Source organism: Sturnira hondurensis, unplaced genomic scaffold, assembly GCF_014824575.4.
Source record: "Sturnira hondurensis isolate 20B ecotype Veracruz unplaced genomic scaffold, ASM1482457v3 Scaffold0002638, whole genome shotgun sequence".
In the NCBI taxonomy this organism is placed as follows: domain Eukaryota; kingdom Metazoa; phylum Chordata; class Mammalia; order Chiroptera; family Phyllostomidae; genus Sturnira; species Sturnira hondurensis.
The window spans coordinates 6,025,602-6,046,156 of NW_028075269.1; the positions used below are offsets into that span (position 1 = coordinate 6,025,602).

At 45.0% G+C, this 20,555-nt stretch overlaps 1 protein-coding gene across 1 annotated transcript in view; it reads right to left on the reverse strand.

Annotated features, from left to right (window-relative positions):
* Positions 1 to 13,316: 13,316 nt before the first annotated feature.
* BDNF (brain derived neurotrophic factor) overlaps positions 13,317 to 20,555 on the reverse strand; it is a 36,399-nt gene continuing 29,160 nt past the window's right edge. The window contains exon 2 of the mRNA XM_037040421.1: positions 13,317 to 16,882. Coding sequence (XP_036896316.1) covers positions 16,118 to 16,861 — 744 coding nt within the window. The 5' untranslated portion in view covers positions 16,862 to 16,882 and the 3' untranslated portion in view covers positions 13,317 to 16,117. The remainder of the gene's footprint in view (positions 16,883 to 20,555) is intronic.

Consider the following 20,555-nt stretch of genomic DNA (forward strand, 5'->3'; position numbering starts at 1 on the left):
CGCTTGGCAAGTACATTGTATACAGGTCATATTTCTACATTTCTGCATCCTGTGTGCCTTAAGGCACACACTGAGATATCGAAAGAAGGAAGAAAAGCATAACAACATGAAACCGCAAAGTTAGAGCTTAAAGATCATTGTGTTCAGCCCTATCACTTCACTGGTGAGAAGACTTACTCTGAGAGACATGAAATGACTTGTCTAAAGTCATATGAGGAAATAATCATCGTGTGTCATTATTCTTCCTCAGAAGAATGCCTTAGCTTTTGTTGGCATTTCCTTGGAAAGAGAACAAGTCTTAAAGTGAGACCCAGGAGCCAGTGCCGTGTGTGTCGGGCTCACTGGTGGCGTGGGCAGAAATGAGGCCCTGGAGGGAAAGCAGCGAAGGCCCGCAGCCACCCTGGCTGTCAACTCAGTGTAAACGTGCCACTCAAGCAGCTGACGACAAAATAACAAAAACGCATCTAGCCAGATGAGTTTCTTCATATTAAATAGCAAGTCACTTCATTCAGATCATTGTTTCTTGAGCATCTGCTTCATGCCAACAGTGTGCTAGGCTCTATAAGGAAACACATTTTACTCACACACAAAAGTAGGTAACACATATAAAACAGGCAGTATAGCACCGGGGCCAAAATATGGACCGTGGAGCCAGACTAGCTACTTACCAGTTATGTGACTCTGAGTAAGATCTTTAATCTAGTTGTGTCTCGGGTTCCTCATGTGTAAAGTGGGGCTTAATGTTAGTGATGGTTGCTGTGAGGCTCCCGAGTTTAACTGATATCAGATGCTTACAGTGTCTGACATATGGTTAGTGCTATTTTAAGTGTTATTTTACGTATACTATCTCATTGAGTCTCTGGGAAACCCTGTGAACTTGGCGCCATCCACGTTTTATAGAAGAATGAACTGAAGCTGAGGGGTCAAGTTACCCCTCCAAGGTCACCCAGGTACCAGTGGCGAGCAAGGGTTCAAACCCAGGTCTGTGTGTCAGCCAGGCCTGGTCTCATGCCCACTGTGCTGTGTGCTGCCCTCAGAAGGAAATCTTGCTCTCCTGAAAGTGGTATTCTAGAAGTGTTGTTACAAGGCTGAAAACATTAAGTGCCACTAGGGAGGCCGAGCTCATCCCCAGTCTCGTGTCCAGTGCTCGTTCATTTTGGAGCACTGTCTGAGCAAATGTGTGAGCGGTACACGGGGGAAGAATTGAGTTTCTGAGGAGTGCTTTACAAAGTTTCAACAGACTTCTCATGTAATGCTTCAAGAATCCATGGAGGGAACCTTAAAATACAGGGTCCTTCTCGTGCTCAGGAGAAGACTGAGGCTGGAAGACGTGCAGGCTGGTGAGGAACAGAATAAGCTCAGGGATTCCAATCGGCTGACTCCCAGGCCCACATTTTCTCTCTGTACAAACTCATCCTAATTTTTCAAAGCCTCCATTCCCAGAATCCATCTCTTTACATTCACACACACAGAAAGGAATTCTGCTCCATAAGGGCTTTGAGAGCTTCAAGTGGAACCAGGAGGAAGTCGTTCCCAAGGTTTTTTCAGGATGGTCAGTTCAGGTTGGTGCATGGTGGAGATGGAGGTGTGGAAAGCTGGCCAGTTCTGTTTTAGCAACTTTTTTTTATCTTGTCCACCCCAAAGGTATCACAGTTTTTGATTCCTTGGCGAAACCAGAACCTGAACGAGTGGAAGTGGAATCAGGGACTGGAGAAGGAATGCCCGACCTGGCCCCACCGAGACTGAGCGTTTGCACAGCACTTCTGCAGCCACCTGTTCTTCGCACAAACAGACACGCGGCGGAGGCTCAGTGGCCAGGCTGTGATGTGGGTGTGGCATGTACCAGTGCATCCACATGTGTGGGAAGGCACTGTGCAAAACATGCAAAGGGAAACGTAGGACAAAAGGCATATCTCTCCCTTTTCATCCCCTTTTCTCTCCTCTGGGGTTGATTAGACCCAGAGAAGAAAATCGGCCCAAATCTTGAGCCACCCTCTATGGTTTTCGACCTTGCCTGTCCGGGAAAATCACTGGGAGCTGTGAAAACAATATTGATGCTTGAGCTCCACCCCCAAATATTCTGACTCACTTGCTCTGGGTTGGTGCCTACACATAGTGATTAGAAAAGAGTTCCCCAGATGGCTAACACGCAACTAGGATGGAGAGTCACTCCGTTGGACTATCCAATAACTTTCTCTGACTATGAGGACCCATTCCTCGGGCTAACTTTTTGGTAGCCACTTAGGGCAGAATGCACTTAAAATACGGTGTGACATTGCATCCTCCAATAGAATAGACGCTTGTTGAGTGCTTTCTGGCATATGGCCAGTTGGACCGCGGTGGGTGCGCAGATGAATGAAAACGTTCACTGCCCTGGAAGAGCACAGGGTGGAGCGAGGGACTTGGTCACCTACGCAAACACCTACTGCCTGAGAAGGGAGCGATTAGGTTGTCCTGGGAAGGTCCTGAAGGCCCCATCGAGTTGAGCCTTGAAGATTCTGTAACATGTAGAAACGTTTCTTTTTATCTTCTCAGATTTTTCTGAGAGAGGCCGGCTTGATTGAAAAGTGGCTTCGGCAAGTCCACCAGAGTGTGCAAAAGAGCCCTGGGCCAGAGTCTGGGTTTGAAAGATGGAGGTTTGTTTACATAACAGAGTAGGAGCAGAGGATGGGCCTGAATGCTTAGTAGTGGGGAGGTGAGAGGAACCCTTGGTGTCTTTTTGACCAAGAACGGAGGCACAGGAGGCCATTTTTAATAAAATTTTTTAAGACAAAATATTAGGTATTTATGACATGTAAATCCCATCTCCCATATTTACTAAGAAACTAGCAGTAAAATACACACTGTTCACCATTGATTTGGAATGAGTGAATTCTGTGTTATAAAATACAAAAAAGTGCCAAATCTCACTTTAGGATGGGAAGAGTAAAACTGGAGGATGGATGTGGGCAGTAGCTTAGGGTATAGTTGACAGTGTTATGAAATAAATTACAAGGCACCAAGTTAAATTAGAATTTAAATAAACAGGAATAACTTTTAGAGTATGTTTCGTGCAGTTATTGAACATACTTATATTAAATAATCATTAATTGTTTACTAGAAATTCAAATTTAATTGGGCATCCTGTGTTTTATCTGGCACTCCTACTGTGGGTTCAGTTGGGTGGGCTTTTTACAATCAGGGAGGGAAACAGGAAGTGAACAAGAGCACAGAGGAGGGAGAGTTGAAGGTGAATTTGGGGGATAGGGAGGGGACAGTGGGACTGCAGTTTAGGGACTGTTGGGAGTTGTCTGGGCAATGAAGTGGAAAAATACTCCAAAGCCACATCCTAGGAAGCCACAAATGCCAGTCTCACTGATTTATGCTCTGTCAGCAATGGAGGGCCCTTCAACCCATCAAAGGAAGGAAAATCGTATGCTCCACCCACCCATCCACCCATCCCTGTATCCACCCACTGCCTGCATCCACATGGCACATTGGAAAGCACATGTCTTCTGAATTTCTGTTCTGGCTCTGCTATGCATTCACTAAGTGATACTCAGCAAATCACCTAGGCTCTCTGAGCCTTAGTTCCCCGAGAAATGTGAATTAATTGGCTCTTCATCCGAAACTCTCATCAGAATTATCACAATGACATGCGATTGCTTGGCAGACAGCCTACCTTGAATGTCTCCTTGTGGACTTGTTTGAAGGTTCCAATACTGTGTGTAGAAACCCATACCCTTGTGACCCTAAAAGGGTACTTTCGGTCTCTCCACATCATGCTTCAGCAGAAGCGTGGACTTGATCCCCGTGTCCGCACCAGTGAGTAAACACTGCAGCCCTGTCTCCCACCAAGCCCGTCAGTTTGTGTGTAGGTGGGTGTTGCTCTCCACATAATGTGCTACCAAGCATTTCCACATTCATTATTCCATCGATTCTTCAGGGAGACCATCCTCCTATCATGATAGATTCTGCTCTCGTTCTGTTACGGGGATAGATCGGGGCAGGTGGAATAGACTGGATGGAGTGAGCCTAGCAGAAGGCTGCTGGGAGCGTTCAGGCGAGATGGATGGAATACCTGGACCAGGGTAGTGGAAAGGGGAGCCCAAAATGGAAGGAATGCATGAAATGGTGCAGAAATGAAAACAAAGGGCAATTCTGACACCCGCATTTTGGTCTCCTCGACATTGCTTCCATTTCCTCTAGGGACCTATCCTGGACAAGGGTGAAACCGGATGCTCTTTGTGAGTTTCAGATGACACCACCCCTGACTTTCCATGGAATAAAGAGAGGCCCAAAATAGCCTCTGGTCCCACAGGCTAGTGACTACTGGGACTCAGATTCCTGTTTGGAAAACACGAGGAAGAAGCCAGGCGCTTGCCCACTTACCCTCTCACCAGCTGACCAGGGCATGAGCACTCTGGTGCCTGCTGACACAGAAACTTTGCCAGCTTCGGTGAGCCCCGTGGCCTGGCTAAGTCGGGCGCGTCCTGCACGGCTGCTACAAGAAGCCTCCAGGAAGGGACTGTGAGCCTAGAGAAGTGTTTTCCTGCTCAGTGTCAGTCAGGAATGACTGGTTGGCAGTTTGAGGCCGGGGTGGGGGAGAGATAAGAGTATTAGAAGGAACAGAAGACAAAGCTGACTGTGAAACCAATTGTGACTTAATAAAAACAGAACATTCCAAACAATCAGTGTGGGTGACTTGTTTTTCTTCTCTTTGTTTGAACTTCGTAGAGTCCTCTGGAGTTCAGCAGTAAGAGCCGAGCATTCGTGAAATATAATGTGTGGAAGCTTGTCTCTGGCTCAGAGCTAGATGGAGGTGGGACGGGTGACACCCTGCCTGACCTAGGGCCACTGGAACGCTGTTCTTTGTGCCACCCGGACACCTGACCCACATCTGCCGGCCGGGTCCTTCTGGGGCATGTACCCCCTCTCTGGTTCCAGGGAATGTGAAGGCATTTGAGAATCCTGGTTCGGGACTCTTGAGTCTGAGCTTTGTGGCTGCCCAACTCAGACTCTGAATGTTGATTTTTTGTATCTAGAATTGTTTCTTCTTGTTTTTGTGGTTAGGCTTCTATTTGTATTTGATTTTCTCTGGGACTAGCATCCTGGCTAGTTAATCCCCAGCATTATATCTCGTGCCCTAGTTCTGGCCACCAGGATAGGTCCCTGCCCGCCGTGAGCAGAATTCTCCGCTGTCTGACTCATGACCTGGAGGATGAGGAGTTGAGGGCAGTGGTTCGGCCTTGGCTGGTCAACAGAACCCCTGGGAAGCTTTAAAAAATACAGATGCCCAGGCCGTGTGCTCAGAGATTCTAATTTCATTCATCTGGGGTGGAACCTGGGAATTGGTGTTTAAAATTTTTTTTTAAGTTCTCTAAGTGATTTAAATGTATAGATCAGGATTGAGAACCACAGGTCTAGTGGGTAAGACTGGGGGGCGGACCTTGGTGTTTGCAATGACATGGATGGGTCTGGAGGACACGATGCTCAGTGATATTAAAGAAAGACAACCTCTGTGTGATGACAATTCTCTGTGGTGCGCTCGCAGAAACAGACCCGAACGGTGGCTGCCAAGGGCTGGGGGTGGAGGAAAGGGGAGGTACTGGTCAGAGCACGAGCTTGCAGCTGCAAGATAAGTTCTGGGGATCTAATGCACAGTGTGGTGATTACAATTAGTAATACTGGATTGTACACTTGAAAGTTGTTAAGAGAGTTAATCTTAAATGTTCTCATCACAGAAGGAGATGGTAATTATGTGACATGTCACAAGTGTTAGTTAACATTATGTTGGTAATCATCTTGCAATGCAGCCACTCAATATACTGTACACCTTAAACTCATACAATGTTATAGGTCAATTATACCTCAGTAAAGCTGGGGGACGGTGAATGCCCCAAAATATAGAATTATACTAAGAACGTCAAGAGATTATTAACATAGATGCCGCAGTAAATTCACTAAGAATTTGAGGTAGCATTTGAGCAAGTTAAGGAAATCAGACAATGCCGATTTGGGGGAAAAGATGCTAGGGGCCGTGGATTATATGGATGTGGCTTCAAATGTGACCGTATCATTTATTAACTGTGTGACCTTTGGGCAAGATATTTAGGCTCGGGGGTTGGCAGTTTCCTTGTCTCTAAAATCACACCTACCTCGTGGTTGGCACGGATTTCAGACAGCGCGCAAGGCACGGAGCTCGGCAGCTGCACAAAACAGGATGCCGTGCGGTTGTCGGCGTCGCCACACTCTCGGGCTCAGCCAGCTCCTAGAGGGATCGCCCTGTACTAGGCTTATCGGGTTGGATTCTGCCTGCAGCCCACCATGCCTCTCTCTATGTACATGTCTGCAGGATATTCTTGACCCTCTCTCGTCAAAATTCGGCTCCCACCCAGTCCTCAGCACCTTGACTTTTTCTGCTTGATCTAGCCCACTACATCTGAGGTCTGTTCTTGAGGAACGGGGGAACCAGGACAGCAAACCGAGTTCATCGTTTGGGTCAGTTCTGATCAATCCGTAGTGACATACAGAGTGCAACCTTCAGGGTTCTGATGCTGAAGCTCAGCTCAGCTAGGATTTACCGGCAATGTCCGCTCTGCACAGGAGAATGGGGGCGCGTGGCACCCCTTTGCTGGGGCTGGCGTCCAGACTATTGCAGGCCCAGGGACCTGGGTCACTGCTTTTTCTCTCTTCCACCAGTTCCGAACACAAAATAACGTGATAAATTCTTGACCTAGGGAGGGTCGGGCATTCCTGAATTTATCAAATGGTTCCAGAACACTCACGCAAAGCTCTTGTGATCTGCTGCGAGGTTGAAGGGGTGACAGCTGCCCCATTCCCAGGTATTGGAAACAGCTGGCACAAAGCTCCAGCAACCCTGCCCTGGGATTGTTCTGAGCAGTGTTGTGTCAGCTTTTGGAAGGGCCTCCTTGCAACACGAGCCCCTTTGCCTGTTAACCCTTCAAAGAGCAAGGCAGGGTTTTCCTGAAAGTTAGATAATGCTCCTCCTTTTTCGCGGAAGCTTGCATCGTCTTAGACGTGTAGCTCTTTTTCATTTCTTTTGTCGTTCCGTTTTTCTGATTTCACACAGTTTCAGTTCTGCAGTGGTTGACACAGTGGCTTCGCATCCGGGCAGCGTGGATACCAGTCCCCCACTCTGCTCCTCACTGGTACCAGGCCTTTGGCAACTGAATTGAACTGTGCCTTGGTTTCCTCATCTCTAATATGGGTGTGTGGATGCTGCCACTGAGACTGTGGATCGTTGTGATGGTTAAGTGAGTAAATCCGCACAAAAGGCCTCAGACAGTGCCTGCTTGTAGTAAGCACTAGTCACTATCATTGTGTAACCGGCTGGATGACATGAAGGTAGGACCCTGCCCCCCCTCCCCAAGGTGTGCCATGGCTAACTTTAGAAATGTGACTATGCCTCCTCATTTCTCTTTCAAACCATGTGAATTCATCCATTTCACCCTGGTTTTGGTCATTTCCATTCAGCTGGGAGGGACACTTAGGATGACAGGCTTCATTTGGAATGTACAGCCTGGAAAAATGTCTTTTGTTGCAGTGTATCGCCTTCTCCATTTGCCTACGTGTGTGCAGGGGCTACGTCTTAGCTGCCAAGAAGCGGTACTAGTGGATACCCAAGAGTTGCCTCTTTGAGTCTTCCAGAAAAGACAGGGTGGCCCTGGGTGCAAAAGACACACTGATGAAATGAGATCCCTTGTGAGAGTCAGAGAATATTGGAGAAGAGTCTCTGTTATCGGAACTAGGTGAGCCGAGCTCATATCTGTCTGCAGAGCGTGAGTTTGCAAACACTTTTTAAGACTTGTCTATGGGACCCATCGCTTCTTTAAGTGCTTTATATGTATTCATTCATTTGATGCTCATAAGATCCTATGAGGTAAGTGACAATATTTTCTTACCCATCCTTTACAAATGAGGAAATTGGGGCACAGAGAAGTTAAGGGGCTTTCATAGTCACACAGCTCTAGTACCAGAGCAGGGGCTCGGATTCAGGCACCAGTACTCCTACCTACCTCCCAAGACCGCCTTCTGAGAGGCGAGACATTGGACCCCAGAAAAAAAACAGAATGCTGGGGTCACCAGGAAGAGAAGAGGGGCATGAACTGAGTGCTGCAGTGGATTGAGCTGGGAAGAAAAGACAGGTTTCTCAGACAGTCGAGCCCAGAGGGCCAGGAGCACGTCAGCGCCGGATGGCTGGACCGAGGATCTGCAGACCCTGCTAGGCTGGGGGAGACCTGTCTCCACTCAGCAGGGCCTTCTCTGGAGGTCTGCTCCAAAGCCTGCTGCTGGGCGTGGTGCTGCCATGACTTACCATGTGACACCCGTGTCTTCAAGGCTATTGTCTCAGAAAGAAGATACGTGTGAAGTGCTGGGGACAGCAGTGAAAACCCGTTGAGGGTTGCATGTCCCTGGTGATGAGATGAGCCCAGAGGAACGGAGGTGCGAGCCCCCTTTGTCTCAGGCAATTTCTGTAAACAGCGCCTCTGCGAGATGCGAACCCCACAGATTGACCCGGGTTGTCCTGACTCTGCGACTCAGCGGCACAGCGGCTCTCCCTTTGCCAGGCACCATGTAATATGGAGTGATATGAAACACAGGCAAATATTGTCTGGCTTTGAAAGTAAGTTTAGAGCCAGGCAGGAAAAGTTTGCGCCATGAATCTTTGGACACCCTCCCCAACGCATTTTCTGCCTGATTGTCAAACAGTTGGTAACGTTTTCAGTTAGTGCGCAGTACGCACCTTCCTTGGGGCGTGTCCCCTGCTCCGCCAACTCCCAGGCCGACCCAGAGGCCTCCTGACTTCAGTTTTGTGACAAGTGCCCGGTCGTAAGAGCCTCAGTGATGGAGGGAGGGAGGCAGGAGATGAAGTGAATTCTCAGAATGTTCCCCAGCCTTTAAGCGCTTAAGAAACCTCTTTTTTTTTTTTTTTTTACCACAAACACTGAAGCAGGAAGAACAGAATGAAGGACTCTCAAAGCTGAAATTTACCTCCAACACCATTCAGTTCAGCCTCTTCCTATGGCAGACAAGGGCTGGAGGCTGCGAGTGGAAATGGCCTGGGCAACCTAGTTAGTGGCTGGACTACTGAGATTGCTGGCTCCTAAGGTAGGCTTGTCAGAATTCGGGTTGCCATATTGCTTAAGAGATGGGTAACCTGGATACGCTCCAACCCGGCCCATAAACAGAAAAACCTGGAAATGCAGTTTGCGGGGTCAAAAATGCACACACACAGACGTACACGCACACACAAAGATGGGAGAGGGATGAGAATAGATCCCTAACTGCCCTACTTCCAGACACCAGTCCCTACAATCAGGAAAAGGGTGGTCACAATGGCTGGAGCAGCCCTTTTACCACAGGGTCGTTCTGGAGGGGTGAACCTGGGACTGCTCCACTGGACGTTAATAGCGGATTAATTCAGGAAGCTTATTTAATTTGTGACCAGTGGAGCTGGTTCACAGAGAGAGGGCTGTGTTGGCAGGTGCGGAGCCCAGCTCCCCAGATGGAATAATCTTTTCCTTATTAATTTGCTGCATGTTGCTTCTTGTTTCTCACAGTCATTCCAAATGTGTTACAAATGACTACACGCTCTTCGTCCTGAGTCCACCAGTGCTGTAGCTTTGAAAGAATATAAAATGTTGACTATAAACTGCGGTGAGCTTTCCTGGCACGCGCATTGACACGCTCGCCTTTAAATCATCAGTGCACTCTCCCGACCCCGAACACGGCTCCACCAGGGAACACCCATTGTTTACGGCTGTGGTGTTTTAGGGGATGGAAATCTAGTCGTTTGAACGTTTCCAGGGCTATGGAAAGAGACAGTGGCATGGCTAGAATCGGAACCCACAATTCCACTTTCCTGGGCTGCCCTACCTTGCTGTTTTCTAGAGGGTCCATGGCAGGCTGATTGCTCCTGTTAGTGCAACAACTCTCAAACTGGAGTGGGCATCCGGGTCCATCTGGAGAGCTTGTTTAAAGACACCTTGTTTAAAGGCTGCTGGGCCCCAACCCCAGAGCTTCTGATTTATTCAGCAAGTGCAGGGTGTGACCTGAGAATGTGCATTTCTAACGCCTACCTGGAGGTACTGTGAGGACCACTGCAGGCGTCCAAGTGTACCTGCTCCCACCAAGCAAACACAGCTTGCTTATCTTTTGGAGGGTTCTCTTGTTCAGATCGTTTCTGTTTTGTGTCTTTTTCCTCACTACCCCATATATATTACATCTCAGTTTAGAAACTAGTTTTTAAATATTAGAGCTCAATAGAGAACGTATCTTGACTAAATAAATTTGAATGTGTATCATAGTACTTGATAATGGATTTTTTCCAAAATGTGAGCACTTTCAGCTAAACAAAAATATTTCACCAGGGTTCAGCCCTTCTACACAGACCAGCTCCTGGTTCCTAAGGAGCCATTGGAGGAGAATACAGTAGCAAAGTGCAGTGCACTGTACAGCATCCTTAGGAGGCCTTCAAACGTAGAGCATACACTCCACCTTGGTCTCTCAACCAACATTCTTCCTGGTCATTTATAGGCTTAAGACATGTCCTGTCCCTAACCAGAGTTTTGTGGGGGATATTTTGGAACAGAATTTATTTTTTCAAAGAAAAGCACTTTTGCTTTGCCTGATGTAAAAAAATTAGCAACCAATACTCAAATAGATACTGAATGCCAAGGCCTGGCTAGTACATGTGTGTGTCAGGAGGAGGGATTTAATGAACTGGAAGACCAGTTCTTACAGTCCCATGCTTCGGACAGTACCCAGCATGCAGGTCTGTTATTCAGACAAGCAAATGCCAGGCTGGGGAGCTCCTGGTGCAGTGTTTTGTATCCAGTAAAGAATCAGAGGGGTTGAAGCAAACGCCTGTGGAAATCCCGCAGTGCAACATAAATGGGATTTCTTAAAATGGGGAACATGTGTAAAATCACAGTATTTTTCTGTTACTATTTTAAAATATTCTTCAGGCAATTTCCTACATCTATTCACATATTAAAAAGCAAGGAGGTCGCCTTTTTTTTTTCCTGCAACGTATTCAAATGGTGGCTAGAATTGAGGAAGTGGATGGAGATGCGCAGAAGACTTGGGATGGGTGTGCAGATGGCTGACTTAGTGGGTGGGACGTGCACACACACTGTTTGGTCCAGAGCAGCCGCACCTATTCCTGTCACTGAGTTTGGCGTTTAGGTGCGGACTCACAGAAACAACCGCCAGTTCGCTTCACGCAGAAAACTCCCTCCTCCCAAACTACCCAACCAACCGACCCAGTAGCCTTTGAAACCAGTTAAAACACCACACAACTTTAACGGAAATGGCTGAGATTCCCTCACTAATTTTGCTGTTCAGTATTTTGAGGTTGGATCAAGTCCACAGATGAGACTTTCTAGGCTAACTACTTTATGTACATGTATGCAGATATATTGTTTCTTATCCCAATTATTATCATTCTTCACTAACAATGGCTTGCCAAAATGCAGCCATTTCCACTTTAACTGACTTAAAGAACTGCTCTGATGTGAGAATATGAAGACATAAACATTTTACTTTAGGCATAACCGCCTACTACCACCCTAGGGCTGAGTGAACGAAGGCCAGATTCGAGGCCTTTGGCTGCAGTTCATAAGGTGTTAACATTTTATCCAGACTCTAGAAACCACCTAAATGAATAAGGAATCACTTAATACTGATCCATTCTAAGATTTAGATCCTGCCCTCACTCGGAACTGTGATAGCATTCATAGAATGGGTACAGCTAATCAGAAGACAGCCCCGTAGACACTGCTAACAACCACAGAGGCTGATCAGAATGGTGAAAAACAACAGGTCAGAGCAATGGTCTTGGTTATTTCCCAGTATCTTGATGATCAGACAGGTTTCCCTAACTGCACTGCCTAAGAAAGTACAAGTCAGCTACTCCCATCAACTTCAACTTGGCTCATTTAGTAGATGCCTCTGTCTTTTGTTTCTTTGGTCTCATCTTCTAAGAAAAACGTCGCTACGTTTACCGAATTCCTTTGACCTCAAGGAATTCAAATGTCACATTTGGTTCTCATTCCTTTTTACTCAACCCTTTTAAACAAACTTTCAGTCTTCCCTGACTATGAAAATTATTTAAGTCTTAAGTTTTACCAAAGTTCTAATTTCACGACTGGGTTTATGCTTTGCCTGGCAGTCAAGGATTTCACTTAGAATTTAGAGTGCTTGGCAAACACACCGGATAGATGAGGACTGAGTAACTCCTCTCATTCAGTCTGTTCTTCCACATACACAACACAAGTCAAGTTTGTTATGACTTTCTTGATCCTTACTTATAAGACAATACAAGAGGGAACCATGTGTGTATGTTTGAAATCGAAATGATACATTGCACAGATATAGTTCACCACGTTCTGGGATGAGTTGGCTGTTCAAACGCAGAGTCGGAAGAGTAGGAACAGATGCTTTTTTTCTTCCTTAATGGCTCTTTCCCTAATTTAAAATCCTTCCATTTATTTTCCTAAGATTTAGTGATAACTTTAAACACTTTAACTAAATTACCCAGCGGCTTGGCAGCTCTCACAGAGGCAAATCTTTTTAGAAACCCTAGCAATCTGTTAGGATCGCTGGGACCGTGACACAAAATCTGTGTGGGTCCACGTACAGAAATTAAATCAGTGCAATGGATACAAATGCATAATGCAAATGGCACTGTCTCCAAACCGGGGTACATGACCTGCCTCTAAATATTGGGTTTCCATATTTTTTTTCAGTCATTGACTTTCTAAATTTGGGCCAATTTATTCTCATTATCTCTCAGTAAACCTACTTTGATTTCCTTAACAGTTATTTTATAATCAAATATAGCCAGCCAGCCCGGGAGCCCAATGTTGCTAGGATACGTAGTTTGGGACTTGATGAAAGTATATCACTTCAAAGGGGGAGATTTTCAAGTGTCCTAGAAAATGACACTCCTGTCTTCCGCTGTGTAAAAGACAGGGGAAGACAGGCCCAATCCTATAGCTTCCTGGAAGCTCAGACTGCAGGATTGGCCTCCCATGCTTTGGAATAAGCATCCTCTCTGGAGGTCTGCACAAACGCTAAAACTAGACAGGTTGGTCTTAAAGCAAGGAACACACGTATTTATAAGGAAACACGCTTTCATGTTTGTTTTACAGTGAAGAGAAAAAAACCCGGAACCCCCAGATTTTATGTACTTTGAAAATATATTTAAAAACATTAAAAATTCTATATTTAAAACATATATTATATGTTAATTAGTACACTTAAATAGAACTTGTATTTACAATAGGCTTCTGATGCGGTTAAGTTTTAATGCCAATTTTTTCAATAACATAATTATATAAATATACTAAAATACAATAAATATTTTTTTTTGTTTTACATGGTGAATAATATCTTTACCATAGAGAGAACAAGGCCACAGACATTTACTTACATTTTCAATGGGAATCACCATAAAAAAGCAACAGGCCCGCTGCCATGCATGAAATATTTCTGCCACAAAGAGACCACAGCAAGACTTTAAAACAAAATAAAACAAAACAGAACAAAAATGAACAGCAACAGAGAAAGGTTTTAACAAAATAAATTTTAGGTCAACGTAAACCACCAAGCGTGTGACTGTGATGTATCTTATTGGGTAAGGGAGAGAGAGCACTGACCACACAGTTGCTGAATGTCTCCTACGCAACCACGTCATAGGTCTGGCCTTTGCAGCACTTTGAGATGGTGACGGGGACTTTTTTCCCTAGATAATTTTGTCCCTCAAAACAGAGCTGCAAAAAGTTAACAAACAGCAGATATTCCCAATGTCCATTACATGTTAAAAAATAATTACAAAGACGGTATTTTCAAACAGTACAAAACAGACCTACGCTACATACATCCTTCCTTCTTTTAATGGTAGGTGTTCAGGTGGTAATTCAAAAGATAGGCTCATTCTAAATGGAAGACTGAACAAAGAGAAATGATTTGCTGATGGTATCTTCACTCCCTGGGTCATGGTGGAAATCCTCTTTTGCTTATTCCTCACCCTACTAAGATACAGCAGTTTCTTGAGGCTTTTTGATACCCACGGACACTGGTCCAGGACACTTTCAGATTTGGACACTGGGCTGAATGGGTGAATGGGCTTGGCCCTAATTTTCACCAGGGTCCATTTCTCTCAGGACCGTCATTCCAGGCTCCCAACTTGACTTCTCCAAACCCAAGACAGCAGAGGTGAGGCGGGGACTTTCTCCATGAACAGAGAGCATGGGCAGGAAGTTGCTGTGGCCTTCGCTGGGAGGCAACACTTTGCCAGCTCTGTCCTGGCCTCTTCCAGTCTTTGGTGTCCTAGATGTCCAGACACCTTTCCAAAGTCTTGTCTCTGGACAAGATTTCCTATTGGTAGCCTTGATCATTCGACCTGAGTTTTAGGCTCTTTTCCTGTTCCCTTCCCCCACACTGAAAGTTCTCAAAAGACAAAACCCTGGTTTCCTCAAGTCTAATTTCAAAGCAGTGAGTGTTCAGGTAGCAAACATCTTCTATCTCATTGCATCAATCTCAATAATCACAATGCCACATTTGGTTCTGAACCTGCTCCAGGCTAATCCAGCTTTACGCAATTATCCAGGGGTGGAGGGCGTTAAGTCGGCTTGAGCAGGGTCCTCCAGTGAGAACCTCTTAGCACAGTTAGATAATGTAGGCACTTAAAGCGTGAGGTCCAAAGCAACTTGACACACGTCATTCCAGAGCCACTTCTGTCTGAAGGGTCCTTCAGGGGCCTCCCTTTTGGAATGTCTCAAGTATCATTCCCCACCCCCACCTAGACCTCAGGATGGCCCCTCAGAAATTCCTCCTGCACCACCCAAAAATGATGCGTCAGCTCCACACAGCCTCCATATGGCTGCTCAGTCTCATTTCACTGGCAGTGTGGGCTCCCCTTCTGATCCAGGCGACCCTGGGTCCACACGGAACTCCATCTTTTGCTCCCAAGACATTTTTAAGCCTTACCATGATTTACCCTAATTATTTACCTCTTATCAAAAAAAACCTTTTATTTTTATTTCTGGGTTGTTCTTTTTCTCGTTGAAAAAAAAAATCACCATGCTTATGAGTGCCACGATGTGAAAAAATCTGTTACTCATTCATAGCAATGGTAATGTATTTCAGAGCACAGAGCTGATTTTTCTTCCTTAAAAGAAAAGGAAACAAAGAGTCGACCCAAGGGGGAGGAGGAGAAAGAATGTGCTCTAAGTAAACGTAGATCTTTGCAACAAAAGCAGCTTTCCCTGACCAAGGCCCAAGGGCTGGTGAGAGCCTGGGGGGGGTGCATGGTGGGACCTGGAGTAAGCACTTCATTCAGTTGCCTTCATTTTTATTCACTTTCCAGTCATCTGATTGATATTGCAAACATCTTTACAACATACAAATGAATCTTTTATCAAGCAGAATATATACTGAAGGAATTCTTTCCCCATCCCTATTCCCTGTGGGAACTAAAAAAAAAGAAAAACAAACAAACAAACAAACAAAACAAAACCAAAACAAAAAACTAACAAACAAAAACCCCCACAAAACAAACAAAAATACTCCCCTCCCGTCCCCCATCCCCTAAGCCAGTAAAGCGATGACAACAGCACCTTGACATTGTTTTAATTCCAACGCTATCAGAAGTTTAAAAGCAGTAAAACAGACGCAGTACTAACAAGAACGAAGATACTTACTGTCTAAAATGTAAACAGAATGTTTTGGTTCAAACTTTTGTTGTTGGTTTTTTTTTTGTCTGTTTTCTGAAAGAGGACAGTTTATGATCAATTCACAATTAAAGCAGCATGCAATTTATTATTTTTTTAACTTTTTTGTACGTTTTCAATCTTGGCAACGGCAACAAATCACAACATTATTGAGGAATGTAATGCAGACTTTTTAAAGTTGTGCGCAAAAATGACTGTTTCCCTTCTGGTCATGGATGTGTCCAATAAATAGATTGTAGAACCACTGTACTGTATAAACTTCATTTATACATGCAGTTCATAAAATTATTTTTTTCTTAACTGAATAATTTACCCTGTTATGTATATATACAAATAGATAATTTTTGTCTCAATATAATCTATACAACATAAATCCACTATCTTCCCCTTTTAATGGTCAATGTACATACACAGGAAGTGTCTATCCTTATGAATCGCCAGCCAATTCTCTTTTTGCTATCCATGGTAAGGGCCCGGACGTACGACTGGGTAGTTCGGCACTGGGAGTTCCAATGCCTCTTGTCTATGCCCCTGCAACCCTCCTTGGTGTAACCCATGGGATTGCACTTGGTCTCGTAGAAGTACTGCTTCAGCTGGCCTTTCGAGACAGGGACTTTTTCAAGGACGGTGACCGTCCCGCCTGACATGTCCACTGCAGTCTTTTTGTCTGCCGCTGTTACCCACTCGCTAATGCTGTCACACACGCTCAGCTCCCCGCGCCGGGCCGGGTCGGAGTGGCGCCGGACCCTCATCGACATGTTTGCAGCATCCAGATAATTTTTGTATTCCTCAAGCAGGAAGAGAAGAGGCGGCTCCAAAGGCACTTGACTACTGAGCATCACCCTGGAAGTGTACAAGTCCGCGTCCTTATGGTTTTCTTCCTGGGGCCGGGCTTTCTGGTCCTCATCCAGCAGCTCTTCTATCACGTGTTCAAAAGTGTCAGCCAATGATGTCAGGCCTCTTGAATTTGCCTTGGGCCCGTTCACGCTCTCCAGAGTCCCATGGGTTCGAACACCTGGGTACGCCAAGCTGCCTGGTCCGCGGACGTTTGCTTCTTTCATGGGGGCAGCCTTCATGCAACTGAAGTATGAAATAACCATAGTAAGGAAAAGGATGGTCATCACTCTTCTCACCTGGTGGAACTGTGGGGAGAAAGCAGAAACAGGACACAGCACGGGTTAGGGCTTTCTTTTGCAGGGATACGGAGCCGCCCATTTGATTGCAATTGCAGGCCATTCTGCAGGGTAAAGGTTTTTTATGCATCCGTGATAAACTCCAGCTGCACCAGACACAAGTTAATGTCAGTAGTGTGCTGTACGTGGTTTAATATAAACCAGAGGCGTGCAGTGTTTTCTCTGAGACTTAGCACATATACCCGACATTAGACGGAAGCTAAGCAAGTGGAAAATATTGTGGCTTTTAGTTTTCCCCCTTCCTCGCACTTTAGCAGCTTTATAAGCTAAATTTTTAATGATCTCTGCTCAGGCTGTCACAAGAAACACAAAATCAGAAATGTTACTAAGCAACAACTGTGAGTGTAATCTTCCTCTTTTTCAAGTTAGCTAAGCCGCGGTCCCCCCTATTGCAGGCGTGTGTGGCTGGGAGGGTCTGAGCATGCCTTGAGAGTTCTGTGCTTCTGGCGAATGGGTAAAACTGAAGACAAGGAGCTATAAGGAGCCTTTTTGTTGACTTTTTCCCCCTCCCATAATCCATCAGAGGACGGGCCTTGTGTCATGAAGAAGGTTTGCATCAGATTTTGGGGCTCTCCCAACCCCAGCTCCAGTATTCTCCTACGATACCTGGGTGGTCATAACTGAAAATGTTTTTGCTGATTTCCAAACAGAAATCATCTTCTATACCTTGATCTTAATGACGTGTCTATGCCTGGGGCTGATATCATGAAAACAACATGGCTGCTTAAGAGAGAACTGGAGAAGCCAGTGTTAACAAGGCATTGAAGTCAATTTCAAATGCCTCCCATATGTGCGTCCACATTTTCCTTCATTACTTTGAGCCCCTCACGCCTTGGCTTTGCTGGCTCATATAGAGAACCCATGTAAGAGAGTGTATTGGAAATGGGGTCCTGTGTGTGTGTGTGTGTGTGTGTGTGTGTGTACGCACCCTGAGTTTATCATACCTTTAAAAAGCTGAGTAGCATTTTGCACGTTTGGGAATAGACAGCCAGTNAAATGCCTCCCATATGTGCGTCCACATTTTCCTTCATTACTTTGAGCCCCTCACGCCTTGGCTTTGCTGGCTGATATAGAGAACCCATGTAAGAGAGTGTATTGGAAATGGGGTCCTGTGTGTGTGTGTGTGTGTGTGTGTGTGCACGCACCCTGAGTTTATCATACCTTTAAAAAGCTGAGTAGCATTTTGCACGTTTGGGAATAGACAGCCAGTGCTTCTTTCTGTGCTTTTGAAGTTTCCTGGGAAGTCCCTTAATAGCACACCACAAAATTAATCTTCTCCTGTTTGCCAGAGGGTTGCTTTACTCTAAATTTGGCTCTACATCCACAAGCATGCTCTGGGAAGCCAATTAGAATGGATGAACAAGCAAAATGAAAACATACCTATAGACCAACCCAAGGTTACCATCCGATGATGAAGGACTTCAGAATCACTTACCTGAAGCATCGCGTCCCTCAGTAGTAAGAGAAGCATCCCTCCAGCCCCAATATTCTAACCTTATTCTTACTCCAGATCGGAAGTGTGGACTTACGAAAAGACGCACATGTGCCATACTTGGCACATACACACTGTGCCAATCACTACAAAATGGGACTGTTTTTCTGTGCATTTACAACCTGCTCCCAGTCACTATATCACACTGCGGAAATGGCTGAAAATTCTCATCTTGAGAATGTTTCTGCCCTCCATTTTTACAAGAGATGACATTTTCTGCCCCTAACAGACTTTATGATTCTCCCCAAACATTATCACTAGTACATTTCCTTGTAGATGCACTCTTACTTTGCACGAAGAGCAAGCATACTCACAACTGCTTGGAGTGCCCAGTGGTATGAGATTACGAAGGTGCACCAGTTTGAATAAAACACGGATATCCATTCTGCAAATATATGGACTCCGATGAATGTTCTGGATTCTGCACTATCAAAGGAATGGATTCTCCAAGGAGGTTTCTATTCCTGGCAGGCGGTACTTATCCCACTGAATGAAAATCTTTTCTCCTAATGTCTCCAGTCCAAATTAAAATACCCCAAGGGACACCTCTAATGTAGGCTGATGAAAGAATGCAAATTTAGAATATTTCACCTGAGCCATCTCTAGCACACTGGTAGAGATTTGCTGTGATCAGCTATCCTTTAAAATATATGTCATTAAATCTTAGATATCGTCATTATAAAACATAGTGTTTTATGTACCACTAAGAAATTAAAATAAAGCAGCCAATTAAACTGTTGTTCATTTTATCAGTTAGAACTATTAGTGTTTTTTAATGATTTTATTTATTTATTTTTAGAGAAAGAGGGAGAGAAATATCAGTGTGTGGTTGCCTCTAGCGCATTCCCCCACTGGGGACCTGGCCTGCAACCCAGGCACATGCCCTGACCGGGAATTGAACCAGCGAACCTTTGGTTCACAAGCCGGTGCTCAATCCACTGAGCCATCTCAGCCAGGGAAGAACTGTTATTGTATACTTATTGAAAAGAGTTATTGTGCACTTGTTTGGATACACTTATCATCTGTAACTTTTGTGCATATGTAATCAATAAAATTAAGCAAAATAACTGGTGGAGGCAATGACAATGGTGACTGCTACATAGTCAACGAGAGCAATAAAGTGACATCAGCTGTTAAAACACAACTCCAACTGGGAGATGCTAAAGAAAAAGAAAATGTGTGTCTCACAATTAATGAAGCAGAACAAGTTAAATAAGTCATTACTAAGTGCCTACACTAACTGCTTAAAATGGTCCATGTTACGGAGCCATCCTGAACTACAGAGCCAGAAAATTGTTTTGTTATCACGAACACAGTGATGTGTCTTTTTTTTCTATTTTAATTTTTTAAAATAAGTTTGTTCATGCTACCTTTTTAAACACTGTATTTAAAGAAGTTTATCCTTCCTTTCACTGGCCTCATTTATCTTAATATCAATAACTTTTCATCTAAAAATAGTTCATACTTTATATATTATTTCCTCATCAGCTCCACGAGCAAATATTTCAGAGGGACAAATGGCATCTGAGTAAATACTGCTTGGCTTTCATCCTAAAGCCTAATACAGGCATTCCTCAAAGCAGAACATCTGCACAGACTCAGTAATTACCCACCTGGTGAAAAGCCCAGGCCCATCCCTGGCCCCCTCTGAGTGATACTTCAATGCTAACTGCCTCCTCATTTCTATGGCCTTGAAGTCAAGTGCGTCTATTACCAAACCTATACTTCTTGTCAGAACAATGCTACTTCCTAACTTTTCTGGTTCTGACAATGATTTCTTGATACTTTGGACCACCCAAGCCACAGACTAGAAGTCTAGAAATCAAGTGTGACAACACATTTCTTGCATAGCTTTCAAACCCAGTCAGAGGAGAGGTCTTGCTCATTTCCCCTTTAAAACATTGCTCCTGTCCATCCCTTGCTCTCTAGCCCATGGCTGTTTTCTTGGCTCTGTCCTCACCACCTCATTGTGTGACTGTCATGTCTTTCTGATGGATTTGACATCTTTTCTGTTCTATTTGGCTCTAACAACCACTGCCTGACTGTTAGGCAGGATAGACACAGCAAACCAAGGCAGGAGGGGAAGGGAGACGTGTCTCACCCATTAATTCCACAGTCCTGAGCCCAGTC